Source organism: Clupea harengus, chromosome 8 (genome assembly GCF_900700415.2).
Source record: "Clupea harengus chromosome 8, Ch_v2.0.2, whole genome shotgun sequence".
Taxonomy (NCBI): Eukaryota; Metazoa; Chordata; class Actinopteri; order Clupeiformes; family Clupeidae; genus Clupea; species Clupea harengus.
In genome coordinates this window covers 19,765,982-19,785,811 of record NC_045159.1, presented here as the reverse complement: position 1 = coordinate 19,785,811, position 19,830 = coordinate 19,765,982, and the positions used below count along the sequence as shown (strand labels likewise).

The following is a 19,830-nucleotide window of genomic DNA, read 5'->3' as shown; positions in this document are numbered from 1 at the left end:
TGATCTCAGAATGGTCCTCGTTCTTGGGGAGCCCCATTTCCACCCTTGCTGTGGCTCTCCCAACACACACCAGTGTTCTATCCCCAGCGCTTCCCACACACACACACACACACCAGTGATCTATCCCCAGCGCTTCCCAACACACACACACACCAGTGTTCTATCCCCTCCGCTTCCCAACACACCACCACCACCACCACCTTCCCAACACACACACACCAGTGTTCCCAACACACACACACACCAGTGTTCTATCCCCTCCGCTTCCCAACACACACCAGTGTTCTATCTCCAGCGCTTCCCAACACACACCAGTGTTCTATCCCCTCCGCTTCCCAACACACACACACACCAGTGTTCTATCCCCAGCGCTTCCCAACACACACCAGTGTTCTATCCCCAGCGCTTCCCAACACACACCAGTGTTCCCAACACTCACCAGTGTTCCATCCCCTGCGCTTCCCAACACACCACCACCCAACACTCGGCTGGCAGCCAAAGCTGAGGAGTGTTTCAACAGTCACATCTACCAGCCTCCCTATCCTACCCGCCTACCAGCCTCCCTATCCTACCAGCCTGCCAGCCTACCAGCCTGCTGCAGTTACAGTGTAAAAGCACAGCTGGTGAACTACAAGGCTTCAGGCACATATGTGTTTTGCCTGATGCACGTAGCATGCTAAAGGCATTCACACACAGAAGCTGATTGTATTGTTGTTGCCATTTGTCACTAGGCTAACAAAAGCACTGCGTGTCGGCTATGGGTTTCAAAAGGCACATATGTATGTGTGGCTCATTATTTTCCAGCGGGGGAAGTGGGCTTGCCTGATGGGAGCTGTGAGTGTAGAACAGTTAGAGTAAGTGCCCTGTCCTGCGCTGGGAAGAAGAGAAGCTGTGAGTGTAGAATAGTTAGAGTGAGTGCCCCGTCCCTGTGCGTGTAGAATAGTTGGAGTAATGCCGCGTCCCTGTGAGTGTAGAATAGTTAGAGTGAGTGCCCCGTCCCTGTGCGTGTAGAATAGTTGGAGTAATGCCGCGTCCCTGTGAGTGTAGAATAGTTAGAGTGAGTGTCCCGTCCCTGTGCGTGTAGAATAGTTGGAGTAATGCCGGGTCCCTGTGCGTGTAGAATAGTTGGAGTAATGCCGCGTCGCGGAAGAAGAGAAATTCAAATTGGCACATTGTGTAAAATTTTAATTGGCATGGAAATCCCTGAAGAGAGCACAACGGAGGGTTCATGAGTGTGTGCCCGTGTCTGTGTGTGTGCCCGTGTCTGTGCGTTGCGTGACTTTAGTGCATGGTTGTGTGCAATGAGGGTTAATGAGTGTGTGCCTGTGTGTGTGTGCACGTGTGCGTGCGTGTTCATGTGCGTGTGTGCGCGTTCATGTGCGCGTGTGCATGTGCCTGTATGAGTGTGTGCGTCTTTAGTGCATGGTTGTGTGCATGAGGGTTAATGAGTGTGTGCCTGTGTGCCTGTGTGTGTGCACGTGTGCGTGCGTGTTCATGTGCGTGTGTGAGTGTGTGCGACTTTAGTGCATGGCTGTGTGCATGTGTGTGTTTTCAGGCTTTGACTTTATTATTCATTAACCTCTCTTTAATCACAGCAGGACATGGAACCAAATGAGCAGCGTTGGATTTAAGTTAGTTAGTGAGGGCATGAAGGAGCACACTGTGGAGAGTGAGTGTGTGTGTGTGTGTGGTGTGTGGTGTGTGTGTGTGTGTTGGGGGTAGAGGATAATCTGAGAAGGTCAGTGGGTTAAAGCCTTCCCACTAGACCTTGGATATCAGATAAAGGGTAGTGGCTGCCTTTCTTGGTGCTGCTCTCTGTGTGCGTCTCTGTGTGCGTCTCTGTGTGCGTCTCTGTGTGCGTCTCTGTGTGCGTCTCTGTGTGCGTCTCTGTGTGCGTCTCTGTGTGCGTCTCTGTGTGCGTCTCTGTGTGCGTCTCTGTGTGCGTCTCTGTGTGCGTCCCTGTGTGCGTCCCTGTGTGCGTCCCTGTGTGCGTCCCTGTGTGCGTCCCTGTGTGCGTCTCTGTGTGCGTCTCTGTGTGCGTCTCTGTGTGCGTCTCTGTGTGTTAGTGGCAAACAAAAATGGAGTAAAACAAGCATTACAAGCATTGTTATGTATACACCCAAATGAACAACTCTAAACAAGCAACCACACAGACCCGAGGCCTGCAGCATTCTCTGCAACACACACACACACACAGTCTAGCATAACATTTGCATACTCAGACAAACGGATGAAAACCTATGCAAATGCACCTGCAGTGCAACCGTGAGCCCACAGCCCTTCTGGAGGCAGAGCCCACGATCAGTTTCACTGCTGTACAGATAGGCATTCACACACTCTGCAGAATATTCAATCACCCTTAAACAGCTATTAAACTCCACACTGCCAGACCCTTCCATAAATATTTCTCCTGTACACCCAAAAGAAAGAGAGAGAGAGAGAGAGAGAGAGAGAGAGAGAGAGACGGTGTGTGTGAGAGAGAGAGAGAGAGAGAGACGGTGTGTGAGAGAGAGAGAGTGTGTGTGAGAGAGAGACGGTGTGTGAGAGAGAGAGAGAGACGGTGTGTGAGAGAGAGAGAGAGAGAGAGAGTGTGTGTGTGAGAGAGAGACGGTGTGTGAGAGAGAGAATATCCATCTAAATATTTCAGAGTTCCATCCTCAAGCCCCAGCCCAATGCACTCCCTTTCAGCACGCATAACCAAGCCAAGAACAGGTTTATGAAATGTTTATGGAACATTCTAGAAATGAGCTCCTAACTGCGGCGACGCACTGCATTAAGGAGAGGCGTTTCATGGTGCTGTTAAACACCTCCACAGGCCCAGGGACAGCCGTGCCCATCAATAATAGAGCTCCCTTTGAAAAGGCATTTAGAGAACAACAAGAGGCATCGGAGAGGCCATCCTCAGAAACGGTGTGTGTCTGTGTGAGAGACAGGCGTGTGAGTCAGGTGTGTGAGAGACAGGTGTGTGTGTGTGAGACAGGTGTGTGTGAGAGACAGGTGTGTGTGAGAGAGACAGGTGTGTGTGTGAGAGACAGGTGTGTGTGTGAGAGACAGGTGTGTGTGTGAGACAGGTGTGTGTGTGAGACAGCCGTGTGAGTCAGGTGTGTGAGAGACAGGTGTGTGTGTGAGACAGGTGTGTGTGAGAGACAGGTGTGTGTGTGTGAGAGACAGGTGTGTGTGTGAGAGACAGGTGTGTGTGTGAGACAGCCGTGTGAGTCAGGTGTGAGACAAGTGTGTGTGAGAGACAGGTGTGTGTGTGAGAGACAGGTGTGTGTGTGAGACAGGTGTGTGTGTGAGACAGGTGTGTGTGTGAGACAGGTGTGTGTGTGAGAGACAGGTGTGTGTGTGAGACAGGTGTGTGTGTGAGACAGGTGTGTGTGTGAGACAGGTGTGTGTGAGACAGGTGTGTGTGTGTGAGAGACAGGTGTGTGTGTGAGACAGGTGTGTGTGTGAGACAGGTGTGTGTGAGAGACAGCCGTGTGAGTCAGGTGTGTGTGAGAGACAGGTGTGTGTGAGAGACAGGTGTGTGTGTGTGTGAGAGACAGGTGTGTGTGTGTGTGAGAGACAGGTGTGTGTGTGTGTGAGAGACAGGTGTGTGTGTGTGTGTGTGTGAGAGAGACAGGTGTGTGTGTGAGAGAGACAGGCGTGCGTGTGAGAGAGACAGGTGTGCGTGTGAGAGAGACAGGCGTGTGAGTCAGGTGTGTGTGAGAGACAGGTGTGTGTGAGAGACAGGTGTGTGTGTGTGAGACAGGTGTGTGTGTGTGAGAGACAGGTGTGTGTGTGTGAGAGACAGGTGTGTGTGTGTGTGAGAGACAGGCGTGTGTGTGTGTGAGAGACAGGCGTGTGTGTGTGTGAGAGAGACAGGTGTGTGTGTGAGACAGGTGTGTGTGAGAGATAACTGTGTGTGAGATAGGAGTGTTTGAGACAGGTGTGTATGAGACCACCGCGTGTGTGAGACAGGTGTGTGTGTATGAGACCACCGCGTGTGTGTGAGACAGGTGTGTGTGAGAGACAGGTGTGTGTGAGAGATAACTGTGTGTGAGATAGGAGTGTTTGAGACAGGTGTGTATGAGACCACCGCGTGTGTGAGAGACAGGTGTGTGTGAGAGATAACTGTGTGTGAGATAGGAGTGTTTGAGACAGGTGTGTATGAGACCACCGCGTGTGTGAGAGACAGGTGTGTGTGAGACAGGCGTGTGAGAGACAGGCGTGTGAGAGAGACAGGCGTGTGTGAGAGACAGGCGTGTGTGAGAGACAGGCGTGTGTGTGAGAGACAGGCGTGTGTGTGAGAGACAGGCGTGTGTGTGAGAGACAGGCGTGTGTGAGAGACAGGCGTGTGTGAGAGACAGGCGTGTGTGAGAGACAGGTGTGTGTGTGAGAGACAGGAGTGTGTGAGAGAGACAGGCGTGTGTGAGACAGGAGTGTGAGAGAGAGACAGGAGTGTGTGAGACAGGTGTGGGTGAGATAACTGTGGGTGAGACAGGAGTGTTTGAGACAGGCGTATGTAGCTGTGAGGGCTCAGGTCTGTGACTGGTGCCAGATGGCAAGGTGTTTCTGCAGGTTTGAGTGAGCTGAAGGGAGTGTGTGAGTAAAGAGAAGAGAGAGTGAGAGAGTGAATAAGAGAGTGAGAGCAAGAGAGAGAGAGAGAGCGACAGAGAGAGAGAGAGAGAGAGTGTGAGTGAGTGAGTGAGAGAATGTGTGTGTGCGTGAGTGAGTGAATATAGAAGATTATAGAATGCAATAGCTTCCAAGAGACTGGATTCAGAGGATCAAAGGTATGTGAATTACAGATTTATTTACAAAGGTGTCAGATATGAGCAGCGTGTGTGTGCATGTGTGTGCCCATCTGTGTGTGTGTGTGTGTGTGCGCGTGTGCATGTGCGTGTGTGCATGTGCGTGTGCATGTGTGTGTGTGTGTGCATACTGCAGATGTGGTGGTTCTGTGTTAGCTGCAGGCATATAACTCTATATGTGAGAGCAAATCAAAGTGTGTGTGAGTGTGTGTGTGGTGTGGGCTGTAAATGGGTATCTGACATGAGTTAAGAGGTAGGGGGGTTGAATGCGTCTGTGTAGCATTTGGAGTTTGTTCGTGAAATGAGTGTGTGTACTCCCGTGTGTGTGTGTGTGTGTGTGTGTGTGTGTGTGTGTGTGTGTGTGTGTGTATGTATGTGGGGGGGGGGGGGGAAGGGGCACACACAGGCAGTTCAGGGGGAACTGGTTGGCAGTGCTCATTATGTAGTGTCTCTGCTGGAGTCTTATGGAGAGAGCTAATGGACCTTAATTACCCACACTTTAGAAGGCCAGCGCGCGCACACGCACACACACACACACACACACACACACACACACACACACACACACACACACACACACACACACACACACACACACACACACACACACACACACACACACACACACACACACACACACACACACACACACACACACACCCCCATAACAGGAAAACAAAGGGAGTACACACCAAGAGGTAGAGGTAGTGAGAGAGAGAGGGAGAGAAAAAGAGAGAGAGGGAGAAAGAGAGAGAGGGAGAGAGAGAGAGAGGTAGAGAGAAAGAAAGAGAGAAAGAAAGAGAGAAAGTGTGAGAGAAAATTGATGAGATGAGAAAATCGTTTAGCAATCGAGTCACCTTGCAACAAATAACCCCACTTTGCTCCCATCAAGTAGAGGCAGCATTAATACATGCTTTTATATGGAGGACGGGGGGGAGAGAGAGAGAGAGAGAGAGAGAGAGAGACAGAGAGAGAGTGAGAGAGAGCAAAACAGATTGAGTGAAAAAGGTGATGCGAGTGTGTGTGTGTGTGTGTGTGTGTGTGTGTGGTGACGGGAGAGGAAATGAAATCAAGTGCTATGCAGTCATCAGGTTTTGCCGCACGCTCAGCAGGGCTGGAGAGCGCCCTTAATATGGCACGGCTCCGCCACAGCTTCAATTTCACACAACAAGATGGACATTTATAATGAATGAAGCTCCGCTCTCCCTCACACACACACACACACACTCTCCTTCCCTCTCTCTCACACACTCACACACTCCCTCTCTCTCTCTCACACACTCACTCTCTCTCTCACACACACACACACACACACACACACACACACACACACACACACACACACACACACACACACACACACACACACACACACACACACACACACACACACACACACACACACACACACACACACACACACGTTCCTCCATCTGATGCCACGGAAATGTAAGGAATTTCAACAGGAATGGAAAAGAAAGTGATTTCACATCGATTTTTGCCGCAAGGGCAGGAAACGGTGTGTGTGTGTGTGTGTGTGTCAGAGAGAAAAAGAGACAATAGAAGAAGTGTATTTGTATCAAATTGAATTGTGTTCCCTGTTCTCCTGCAGCAGACCCATTCCTTCATCAGCTGAAGCATCTCTCAAGTGATTGGCGGAATACTAAAGCGACAGGGCCATCAACCCTAGACACACCTCTCCTCTGTGATCAGTCATCCAGTCCTAACCCTAACCAGACACCAACCATGGACACACCCCTCCTCTGTCCTGAGATCAGTCATCAGCACAGGATCACAGACTCCAAGAGAAGCTTCACACGTGCACAGAATGCATGTTAATGTGGACACCAATTCCTTTAGGTCTCTGTGTGTGTGTGTGTTCATGTTTTCAAATGAGACTGGCTGACAGAGTCAGAGACACTGCCCTGCAACACCCCCCCCCACACACTCACTCACTTACTCCCCTCTGGCATCTCACACACACCAATCACACACACTCAGACACATTACTCTGTGACACCTCAATCACACACACGTCACCATCAGAGTCTCACAGGATGTCAGGCTTCAAGCACGTCAGTCAAGAGCGAGAACACCATTAATGACAATTGACAGGGGGGATGGGGCGGGCGGGCGAGTGCGCCAACCGACGGAGGATGAGAGGGGTTCGTACTCAAGCCTGTGGCCTTCCACAGTTTAACAACTTTACTCATGCTACATTTCACAGTTCAGATATTTAACACCATCCTTCTACCCAAAGCATCTTGGATTTAGATTTCACATTTTAGTCATTTACCGAAAGCTTTTTTTCCAAACAGATGTTCATTATCAGTCATGTGTGGTCCCTGGGTACCAAAGCCATTTCTTTGGACTGGTAGAGCTACAGGAACGCTGATTCTTCAGGGCCGATGTGTCAGAGTAAGTATGACCTCGGCCTACGAAACAAATCTCTGCTAGATCTGCTATTAAAATCAGGACAATGCAGCCAAAGACATGAGAGACCGCACAAGCTAGCGAACGAGCGGGAGACGGAAGAAGAAAGAGATTCATATTCTTATGATACATGTCCTGCTATGTGCCTGCGCTGTTAATCTCAATTTCTTGCGATATCCTTCATCTCTTGATCTATGAATAATAACTACTCCACAAAGCATACTCTCTTCCCACCCCTGTCATGCCTGTAATGACTTTCTGTTTGAGAGGGGGGGGGGACAGAGAGAGAGAGGGAGAGAGAGAGAGAAATAGAGAGAGAGAGAGAGCAGGGCAGGCGGCCATCCTGCGATGTTGATAATCACAGCCAATAACTCAGCAGAGGACATGTCCAGACATGCTGTAATTGGAGTGCAACGCTCCAGATCAGTGGGACCAGAACAGAAATACCCCAGACAGACACTGCGTCTGGTCCAGATCTGGCTCAGGTCTGGCTCTGTTCTGGCAGACTGAGGATCCGCTCCAGACTCAGCTGCTCTCCGACAAATGATCCACAATGCCATCTGAGAGGATTGAGGCAGAGCGAGGCCGCAAACGATGGGGGATTATCCCCCTTGATGCAGACCAGAAAGAGGCCTTGCCACACTGAAGTCAATGGGAGACTGTAATCAGTTGTTAATTAGTTGATTTGAGAGAAAATTGACTTTATCTTAGCAACCAGGTAGCTGCATGGGCTAACGGATAAACTAGCTCAGGTAATTTTCGTTTCTATGAAACAACATCTAGCTTGCTAACATAACTGATGTTAGCTAAAAGAAATGTTTGCTCGCAACAACACAAGTCAAACTAATATGGTCCTCATGCTCATGTTAGCACACATTAGCCAGGTTAGTGCACATTAGCCATGTTAACACACATTAGCCATGTTAGCACACATTAGCCATGTTAGCACACATTCGATTGGACCTCCGCAGTGCTGCGCCTTTAGCCTTTAGGCCTTGGAGGAGTGCAACTGCTGAGCAACGAGCCCAGGTGTGTTGGATTGACAGGTGACTTACTCTGTGACTTCCTCGGTAACCGTGTGTTCCACTTGCAGGCGGGAGTTGACCTCGATGAAGTAGTGCTTGCCGTGCTTGTCCACAAGGAACTCCACGGTGCCTGCGTTTTCATAGCCCACCTGCAAGAAACCACACCATTTACACTTTAGAGTCAATCCGTTTTACATGGATTACATGTCCATTGGTTCACATTTATCCACTGTTCATTCATTTAGAAGACGCTTTTATCCAAAGCCACTGGCATTATAGTACAGAGTAGACTAATTTTTTTCGTCAGTGTGTGTGCACTCCCTGGGTGTCAACCCATGAGCTCTCCCTCTCACACAGTAACACAACGGTAACTGATGTCAAACATACACACTTTAACACCTTTACAAAAACTGATTTAATGCCAATGTGTTGGAAAGGTGGAATTAATAGAATTATACAAAACAGACTGATTTAGAAGCGCGCACACACCTGGGACGGTAAAGTAGTCATACACACACAAACACACTCTCTCACTCTCACACACACGCTTGCTCGCTCTCTGACTAAACCCAGTGAAGTCAGACTGCAAGTCTATTTGAGTATTTTCCTCCAACCATTCCTGCTTTCTCGTCACCAGGCAAACTAACTAACCAGTCATAACCAGAGACAGCGAGCAGTCAGGGACCAGACACGGCTTACAGCCTCACACCATCACACAAAGCCAGCAGCCACTCAACAGCTAATAGCCAATCCTTCTGTAAGGGCGCTGTCAGTCCCTAGGCCCATAAGACAGGCCTACTGGCAGTACTCCATCACACAAAACCCAACGCGAGAGCTGTTTTTTTTTTGGTTTTTTTTTACCACGTTGTAATCGCGCACGTTGCAGTTAGAAAATCGCGTTTTATCATATCGCGATTTTATCGCAAATGCAATTAATCGTTCAGCCCTAACTTGCAGTACAGATATACACATTTCATCAGTATGTGTCCACTCTGGAAATTAAACACATTTAGCAGACCCCTTCTTCCAAAGACACTTACAGTACAGTTATACACGATTATTATTATTAAAAAGAACGCTTGAGAGCTAAGACTAAGATCCCACTACCTGAGTTTAGAGTTTCTAGACCAGTTGTCTCCATGGAAACAGCGGTCATAAGACAAAGCAGAGAGCCAGTGATGGGAACTAGTTTGAGTTTGACAATTTAATTTCTCCCTTCCCCCCTGACTCCAGCATCTCTTCCCCCCCCCCCTGACTCAGATAATCACTACAGCAGTAACTGGGTTGAAGTGTAGAAGGCTTTTATATGTGCATCCTCAAGGCTATGATTTTCTAGTACACCCTAAATACACACACCAGACATATACGCCAACAAACATGAGATGCAAAACATTTAGACACACACACACACACATCTTCAGAGAGACAAAGAAATTGAGGACAGGAACAATGGAGCTTTTACACACGCTGGACAGGGGGTCTGGACCGGGCATGGCAAGCCCCAGCCGACGCGCTCCTTCACACCGAGTGTGCAGCACGCAGCGCGGCACAAGGGAGGAACTGGTGCCAAATCAAATTTCACACCAATCTACAATCCTCCGAGCAAATTAAAGGACGACGCCCCGCAGGGAACACCAGAGCGGATTTAAAAACCCGAAAAAAACGACAAGATGAGACAGAGACGGAAGGGTAAGAGGAGAGGAGAGGAGGGGAGGAGAAGAAGTGGCAGAAGATGAGACAAGACGAGTATGTGTGTGTGTGTGGGGGGGGGGGGGGTGTGAGTGGGAATGTGTGTGTGTGTGTGTGTGTGTGTGTGTGTGTGTGTGGTGATCTAGCCGCAGTAAGTGCTGTGGGCTCTCCCGTGAGGTTATTTTGTTTTTATTAGTTGATGACTGGCTGCTGATTAAGTGAGAGAGTTTCCCCTCTCTGATCCTAAGTGGTCCTTGATTAACAGGGAAGCAGAGAGGGAGCATGATCAAACCACCGGCTCAAACACCACACACACACACACACACACACACACACACACTCACTTGCACGCGCAGACATACACACACACAGTCACATATGCACACTCACACACACACTCCATCCATGTGATATCCCATTCCCACTCCACTGAGTATCTGAGAGGAGAGATCACACACACACAGGACTCGCACATTATCAGTGCGTGAAGACTGATCACAGGAAATCATATGAAGGGTTTTAATTACACACACAGCACGATGTGAGCCTCCCAGGGCTCTTCTCACACACACACACACACACACACACACACAGGGAAAGGGCCGATGCTGCATGTAGAGATGGAGAAGCGCTGGTCTCAGCACCACTACAGAACGATCACCAAGATCTCGTGTGTCTGTGTGTGTAAGAGTATATGTGTGTGTGTGTAAGAGTATGTGTGTGTGTGTGTGTGTGTGTAAGATAATACACTCCTACTCTAATGGGACTTCCTGCTCAGATTGGACAGAAAATTGCAAGCACAGCTAAGTGTCTTCTTCCAGCAAACAGACACACACACACAGTCACACTCCCTCACACACACCTTGCACTAGATACAGTCCATCACACACAGACCCATCTTCCAACAGATACACCACCCCATCTCTCTCACACATACACACACACAGCCCAATAGACAGGCCTATGCTCCAGAAAGATATGCGCACACACACACACACTGCCCCTCTCTGCCATATAACTGAACAGATGGGACCGGGATTCTCAACTCTCCCTCTCCATCCTCTTTTCCCTCCCCTCTTCCAACTCTTCCTGTTCCTCTCTCTCGAACACACACACACACACACACACACACACACACACACACACACACACACACACACACACACACACACACACACACACACACACACACACCAGTGCTAATGGATGCGTGTGTGTGTGCGCGCACACACACAGAGTTGCTAATGCACTCATATTTTCCAGTCTGTTAAACAATTGACAGAGCAGATGGAGTGCAAGACTGGTGTCCACCCGTGTGTCCATTAGTCCACAACACCTCTCTCTCACACACACACACACACACACACACACGGGTCGCCAAAGGCCACATTTGAACTGTATGCTGCTGTTTGACATTCAGAAAAGGGTGTGTCCTGTTGGCATGCTTGTTTGTTCACCCTCTCCCCCTCATATCCCCCCCCCCACACACACACACCCAGAGTCACATTAACTCTGGAGAAATGGACAGGAGAGAAGTGAGGCATCTTGGGCCTTGTTCCGGCTGCCAGTCCATATCCAGATTGAATTCAGACTAATTTCTCAAAGTCTGGACAGCAAAATAAATCAGATCAGATCACATTTGAGGTGGTTTGAAATGCGACACGACGACATCAAATCCAGACTGATGCACCAGATAGTTCTGCAATTCATGCTGACACTACGTTGCTCCTAAGTTGTTACCACGGCAACCCATGCAGACAGGTTGGGGACACGCATTAGACCTGACCAGTTGCAAATAACACACACACACACACACACACACACCTGACCAGTTGCAAATAACACACACACACACACACCTGACCACTTGCAAATAACACACACACACACACACACACACACACACACACACACACACACACACACACACACACACACACACACACACACACACACACACACACACACACACACACACACACACACACACACACACACACACACACACATAACAGGGCGGACAAATTCTATTTGCCTGTAGTCTGAACACAGACACACATTCAGTGCTGTGAAAAAGTATTTGCCCCCTTCCTTTTAGGTTTAGGGGGGCAATCACTTTTTCACATGGGTGATTGATTGGTTATGAATAACTCTTTACCTTCAATAAATGAAATGATCATTTAAAAGCATTTTGCGTTTTACTCACGTTGTGTTTGTCTTATATTAAAATTAGTTGGATGATCTGAAACATTTAAATGTGACAAATAAGCAAAAATAGAAGAAATCAGGAAGGGGCCCAATCGTTTTTCACAGCACTGTACACAAGCCCCCCCCCCCCACACACACACACACACACACACACACACACACAATCACTCTTTTTAATGTCTCTTGATAAGCAAAAGCTCTGCTGCTTAAGTGCTAATGTTTGCTTCCTGATGCACAGGTTGGAAACGTCAAGTCAACTTTATTTGTATAGCACATTTAAGCACAACAGGACCAAAGTGCCTTGCAGTCGAGGTACATAGATTGATAATACATTTAGACAAGAATTAAAGGACAAAGAAGGAAATGAACAACTAAAACGGTGGATGTGCACGTAAGATCTATAGCAAAATGGTTATTGGCCTGAATCCTCTGCATTATACAAGTCATCTTAACTTAGGGCTGAAAAGAGCCTACTCTAGGAATTCTGAGTCTATGTGGTAGACCGGAGTAATTCTACTTTAGGGACACATAGACATAACGCAATACAATATGGATGAATAATTCAGAAACTCAATCCAGTAGACAGAACTAATTGCATTCTAAGAACTCAAGATGCTGTTGGCGGAATTATTCTATTCTAGGAACTTAATGCAACAGGGCTCAATAAAGCTACTGTAGGAATTCAATGCAGTAGGCTAAATAATTCCATTCTAGGAACTCAACATAGTAGAGCTGAATAATTTAACACTCAGAACTCGATGCTGTAGAGCTGAACATTAAACTTCTGGACTCCTTGATGCAATTGTGGGCAGTGGTGAATAATTCTATACTGATCTATGGAAACTCTACGGCATGAAGTTCAATGCCATCTCAGAACTCAACTCAACCTTAAACTCAAAAATCAAACATCAAACTCAAAACTCAAACATCAAACTCTAACCCAACCCCAGACTAGTGAAGCACACAGGGGACCTGATGGGGAGCCATCAGAGAACAACACTAGCGTTCACCACCAAACATTATCCTAAAATCTCTGTGATGTCAAAGGGCCACTAGGCTCATATCTGTAAGTGTCATTTTTCACATGTCCTGACAGTTTTTGAGGCCTGCAAGCATTGATTAAGTGAATTATTTTAATGTCAGGACTTTGGGAAAAGGAAGGATATTTTAAATTCTGATAACAGATAAAAGAAATGAATATGAGAGAGTGTATGAGCGTGTGTGTGTGTGTGTGAGCGAGAGAGAGAAAAATAGAGAGAGAAGGGGAAAGATCATGTAAAGTAATATTGTCCCACAAGAACACAGCCTGCAGGAGTGACCTTCCACACAGACAAAAGATTTATCGGTCACAATGTGTCTGTGTGTGTGTGTGTGTGTGTGTGTGTGACAAAGACAAATGGGAGAGAGAGAGGCAACAGGAGCAACACAGACAGAAACATGTAGGGAGAGAGAGAGAATCACAAAGAACAGGGGGTACCCGGGTCGAGCAGCACCCTATTGGCGGCGTCGACAGAGCACTGCACTGCACTAGGATTCACCACAGCAGGGGAGGCAGCCATTATTTTGACCCTCTCCACTGACAATCACCCGCCTCCCAAGGCTGCGGAATGGGAATACCAGCACTTCTGGCACGGAAAAAGCATTCCGGAGCGATTCTATACTATTGGTACGGATTCAGAAAAACCATTCCGGACCAATTCTATTCTGTTGGTACGGATTCTGATTCCACAGCAACAGTGCACTCACTAGTCACAGTTTTTAATCGACTGACTGCGCGCACGCGCACACACACACACACACACACACACACACACACGAATGGGGTAAGAAATAACAGAAAGAAACAGACAGACAGACACATTTACACAGATACAGGGACATTATATAGAGACACAGACAGACAGACACAGACAGAGATAATGAAGGAATAAAAAAAGCACACAGTGGGAGAGAGGGATACAGACAGAGAGAGAGAGACAGACAGACAGGAGGAATAAAAGAAGCACACAGTGGGAGAGAGGGATACAGACAGAGAGAGAGAGACAGACAGACAGGCAGGAGGAATAAAAGAAGCACACAGTGGGAGAGAGGGACAGACAGACAGACAGTCAGACGAGCAGAACAGAGTGAAAGCATCTGCCTTGAAAGTCTGTGTAAGCGCTCTCACACAGACACACTCACACACTCCACAGAAACAATATTCTGCAGATTTATCAATCTCTGCGTCAGTCTAGACATGCACACACTCAGAGCCCAAGACACGCTCAAATCCTCCAGCAGTGACACTTCAGATTTCAATCTGCTGAATTAGTTTTTCTTCTTTTAATCTCTTCATTCGAATTTCAAACTGTGTGACGGTGTCTGTGTGTGTGTGTGTGTGTGAGGATCACTGCTCAAGAAAGCTCAGCCTCTGGTGCCATGGTGACACAGACACTGGAGTTCTACTGCACATGCACCCTGCACATGCACCCTCCCCCACCACTGAGCATGTGCAGCAAGGCCCCTCCAGCCCATAATAACCTCTACTGGAACTGTGTCAATCGCCCTGGAGACCATGCGCTAATGAGCGGGTAACACACTGACATGAGTAACCTCCTCTGACTAATCGTTCAGCACTTTCATATATTGTCAGAGTGCTCATATTCGCACACACACACACACACACACAGACATGCATACTGGCCCACACCCGCATGCACCTTTAAATACACTCACCCCCTCTTTCTCTCTTTCTCTCTCACACACACATATAGTACACAAACACACACTGTAGCACACGCACTTCTGCAGATCTTCAGTGGCTTGCAGTCAAACTGAGCTCAAAATGGTGAGCAGGTCTGGCCCATCTGCAGTCACTCCGAGGCTCTGGGGTGGATGAGCCGAGGCGACACACTCCCACCTGGTGGCCAGGAGATGCTACTGCATGGCTAATGGGTCTGAGGCTTGTGGCTGAGGTTTGGTGTTTGATCATCCTGCCATATTGCCCCAGGCTGCCCCCTCCCTCCTCCTCCTCCTCCTCCTCCTCCTCCTCCTCCTCCTGCATCTCCGTCCTTCTCCAACCATCTCTGTCTCCTCAGCCCCCCCCGTATTCAATATTGCTCCTCTTTGTCCATATAACTGCACTGCATACTTGGCATTCTCTGCTTACAATATTCTTACGTGTGTGAGTGTGTGTGTGTGTGTGTGAGAGAGTGTGTGTGTGGCTGTAAGCCTCCTCTACAGTGGAGCGGTAAGAGGAGTAAGTCAGCTAAAACTGCACAGTCAGGTGGGGCTCAAAGAAAAAACCCTCGTCTCAGCACACAGGCATGTGTGTGCGTGTGTGTGTGTGTGTGTGTGTGCGTGCGTGTGTGTGTGAGCACACAGGCAAGCACAAAGAGGAGATGAGAGCTTCGTCTTTGAAGGGTTCCTTTCATTCTGCCAGAGGAACAAAAAGAGCAGGCCAGCGGATGGAGAAAGAGCCGCGCGTCTCTAAGAAAATGTTCAAAGACCGTCAGGCGTATTAGCGGGTGTGAGGGCGCGAGAATGTGTGTGTGTGTGTGTGTGTGTGTGTGTGTGTGTGTGTGTGTTCACAGGGCTGAGAAGTGATTGTAGAACAAACAGAGACCAAACACCAGATGGACATGTTGGCTTTTATGGTGAGTGCCACACAGTGAGAAAAACAGGGTGCCACCAGGTGTGTGCATGTGTGTGTGCGTGCGTGAGTCTCTGTGTGTGTGCGTGTGCGTGTGCGAGTGTGTGTCATTACCAGTTTTGCCAGGTTGACAGAGTCTGTAGTATATGTGTGTATGTTTATGTGTGTGTGTGTGCGTGCGTCTCTGTGTGTGTGCATGTGCGTCTCTGTGTGTGTGCGTGTGTGTGTCATTACCAGTTTTGCCAGGTTGACGGAGTCTGCGGTGAGCCGGTCCCTGAGGTGAGGGTCCAGCTGCACTGCCGGGGCGATCTCCACCACCTTCTGGTGCCGCCTCTGGATGGAGCAGTCCCTCTCATAGAGGTGGATCACATTCCCATACTTATCACCTGTGCACACACACACACACACACAAATGCACAAACAACACACAATCACAAGAATGCACACACACACACACACACACACACACAACAATGCACACACACACACACAAACAAACAACAAAAAAAACACACGATCACAAGAATGCACACACACACACACACAATCACAACAATGCACACACACACACAATCACCACAATGCACACACACACACAATGCATACAACACACACACACACACACTCACAACAATGCACACACACACACACACACACACAAACAAACAACAAAAAAACACACGATCACAAGAATGCACACAGTAACCAAAACCTCTGCCGGGGACTGACCAAGGTCTGAACTCAAGAGAATAAAGACTCTCCTCCTCCAGAGAGACAGTCGAACGGTCCTCCCACCTTCCATGAGTAAGTACAGGAGAGACTTGGAAAAAGCATCAGTGTGCCGTTCCTGCTCATTACGGAGTGACTTACGCTGTTTCTGACAGCGCTGCTATGCTATAACCAGGGCTGTGTAATGCTAAGCTAACCATGGCAGTGGTCTGGCGAGCGTGCAAGCGTATGTGTACGTGTGTGTGTGTGTGTGTGTGTGTGTGTGTGTACACCGACGCCACTGGGGTAATCAGGATTCTTCCCCTCCAAACCATCAACTGCTTTGCCAAAAAAAATAAAAAAGTAACCAATAACTCATCTGTCTTACAAACAAACACACACAGTGTTTATCACTCGTTTGTGGTACTGGGGGAAAAGCCTGCAGACGGGTAGAGGAAGGGCAAATACCAACCCAGTATCTGGACACACACACACACACACACACACACACACACGACGGGCAAATACCAACCCAGTATCTGGACACACACACACACACACACACACACACACAAACACACACACACACACACACACACACACACACACACACACACACACACACGACGGGCAAATACCAACCCAGGATCTGAACTTCGATGTGGCGCGGCTTCTCGAGGTACTTCTCCACAAACAGAGCACCGTTTCCAAACGCCGCCAGCGCTTCCGAGTACGCCCGCTGGTAGTTTTCCTCCAACTCCTGCACACACACACACACACACACACACATATATAATTACTGCACACACAAACACTACATTATTTAAATGGCTGCAGAGAGACAATCAAAGCAGCCTCATCAGATCAAATGACTCAAAGTGCGTGCACACACACACACAATAAGTGTAAATACCCAACATTGCACATATACTCACAATTAATTAGCCTGCATATTTTGGTGAAAATATAAACATAAACCCACAACCTCAAAACACTTTGGTCACAAAGCAATTCAGGCCAACACATTATATTTGTATCCACACCAGCACTTAGACAAACACACACTCACATAAGCAAACGCAGACACACACACGCAGACACACACACACCCCCCTCCATGGAAAGGCCATTTTAAAAGCAGATCACAGCTCACTGAGGCTCTTTAAAAGGGGGAGACTAAAGCCACTCAGCCGAGAACAGCATGAAAGCACTCCTGTGTCACTCTCTCACCCATACAGGCTGACAGGTGTGTGTGTTCTAATAAGATAGAGAAAGTGTGTGTGTGTATGTGTGACTGTGCATCTGTGTTGGTGTGTGTGTGTGTGTGTGAAAATGAGACAGAGAGTGTGTGTGTGTGTGTGTATGCGAGCGTGCGTGCACTGAATATGTCTTTGTGCACGCGTGTGCGCGCATGTGTGTGTGTGTATGTATGTATGTATGTATGTATGTATGTATGTATGTATGTATGTATGTATGAGACAAACAGCGTGCTGGTTTGGTTGTATGCATGAATGTGTGTATGTATCTATTTAAATTGTTGTTGCCGCTACATTAATAAAATTCAATTGAATGTTGGTGTGTATGTGTGTGTATGTGCGCATGTGTATGTGCGTGTGTGCGTGTGTGCGTGCATGTATGCGTGTGTGTGTCTCACCTCATACTCGTGCACCACCCTCATCCCTCTGCCCCCTCCCCCGTAGGCGGCCTTGAAGATGATAGGGAAGCCGTAGGTGTTGGAGAACACCTTAGCCTCCGAAATAGAGGAGATAGGGGCGTCTGTGCCTGGCACCACCGGCACGCCTAAGGACATCGCCCCACACACACACAGACACACACACCAAAGAGGAGATGGGTGAATTATGTGCCTGGCGACACCACACACACACACTTCAACCTCACAGCATGTAGGGCAACACACTAATGGATACACATTAACATATCATGTGTACCAGTATAGGCCGATAGGCCGCAAGCTGCCATCAAATTACACAAACATATATTCACCCACACCCACAAATGCAGTGTACATCAAACAGTAATGGTATGAGTCTCCACTGCATCTAACAAACACAAATTTGTAAATCTGCTCGCTCTCTCTTGCATGCATGCATGCGCACACACACACACACACACCTGCACGGATGGCAATGGCTCGCGCCTCCACCTTGTCGCCCATCTTCCGTACGATCTCAGGGGGGGGGCCTATAAAGCGGATGCCGGCGTCAGCACACGCCTGAGCAAAGTCAGAGCGTTCCGACAGGAACCCATAACCTGGGTGGATAGCGTCCACATTGTTCTCCTGAGAGAGAGAGAGAGAGAGAGAGAGAGAGAGAGAGGACAGAATGAAGCACACATTTAGAGGGATTCTTTATCAAGGCTCGCTCTGACCATCATCATCATTATCATTATTATTATTATTATGCCACTTAAATGGCAACTCATTTCTTAAGCCCACAAATGGTCAGTTTTCGATGACCATGTAGTGTGTGATCCTCACATAAGACTACCAAATATCTCTTGCTGTGGAACAGCACTAAACATTCTGCTGGCTTGTGCAACTATTCAGCAACCCAGAAAATAAATAGCAACTCTCATCCAGGCAATATCAGGGATGTAACTAGAATATTTATCTAAAATATTATAATCTATAATTTATCTGTGTGCAGGGTTCACTCGGGTGATTCCACACCGGCCCAGTTAAACCCTGTACTGGGCTAATTAACTGGAAGGGTTATGCCCTATAGCAAATACATCACATTAGCAGATAAGAAAAACACACAAGAAAAAAAACAAATCAATGCAATCGACATAGCATTACTTGAGCAAAGGGTGAGAGTTTGGAGTCATTAATCTCACATATTCCTTTGATTTGACAGCCACACAATAATAACAGTAGGCCGAAACTGTATTTAAAATTAAATTAAAATTGTTTGCCCTGTGGCCTTTTGCCGAGTAATAATGCGCCTGGCTCTCTTCCATAAGACACTGCTATGCTAACTAGCAGATGCTAAAACGAAATGAACATGTGAGCCTCGGCTCTATACCCCTGTGATTTAAAGTGGCATTCACAGAACCTGTCTTTAGTCTACAACATGGTTCTACTTCAGGCCTCAGATGTCTTACATTGCTATGGAATGATGGAATCAAAAGTTTATTTTTTAGAGTGTTGGTGTCTTTACTGCTGAGGAGAGCAGTGCTCCCCCTTGTGGATGAACAGACACTCACAACCTCAGTAACCAGCCAAATGTCCTTAGAACAACGTCTCTATCAGAGTGACTGATAGAAGATGGGTTTCCATCTGAGATATTACACTCCCTCTAGCTCCCTATTCACCTTCATAGGC

General features: G+C 47.9%; 1 protein-coding gene across 1 annotated transcript in view; it reads right to left on the bottom strand.

The window, feature by feature from the left end:
• pcxa (pyruvate carboxylase a) overlaps positions 1-19,830 on the bottom strand; it is a 126,625-nt gene that overhangs the window by 92,366 nt on the left and 14,429 nt on the right. The window contains exons 4-8 of the mRNA XM_031572240.2: positions 18,621-18,786; positions 18,142-18,287; positions 17,130-17,247; positions 16,014-16,165; positions 8,282-8,400 (exon numbers count right to left, since the gene is read on the bottom strand). Of these exons, the coding sequence (XP_031428100.1) occupies positions 8,282-8,400; positions 16,014-16,165; positions 17,130-17,247; positions 18,142-18,287; positions 18,621-18,786 (701 nt within the window). The remainder of the gene's footprint in view (positions 1-8,281; positions 8,401-16,013; positions 16,166-17,129; positions 17,248-18,141; positions 18,288-18,620; positions 18,787-19,830) is intronic.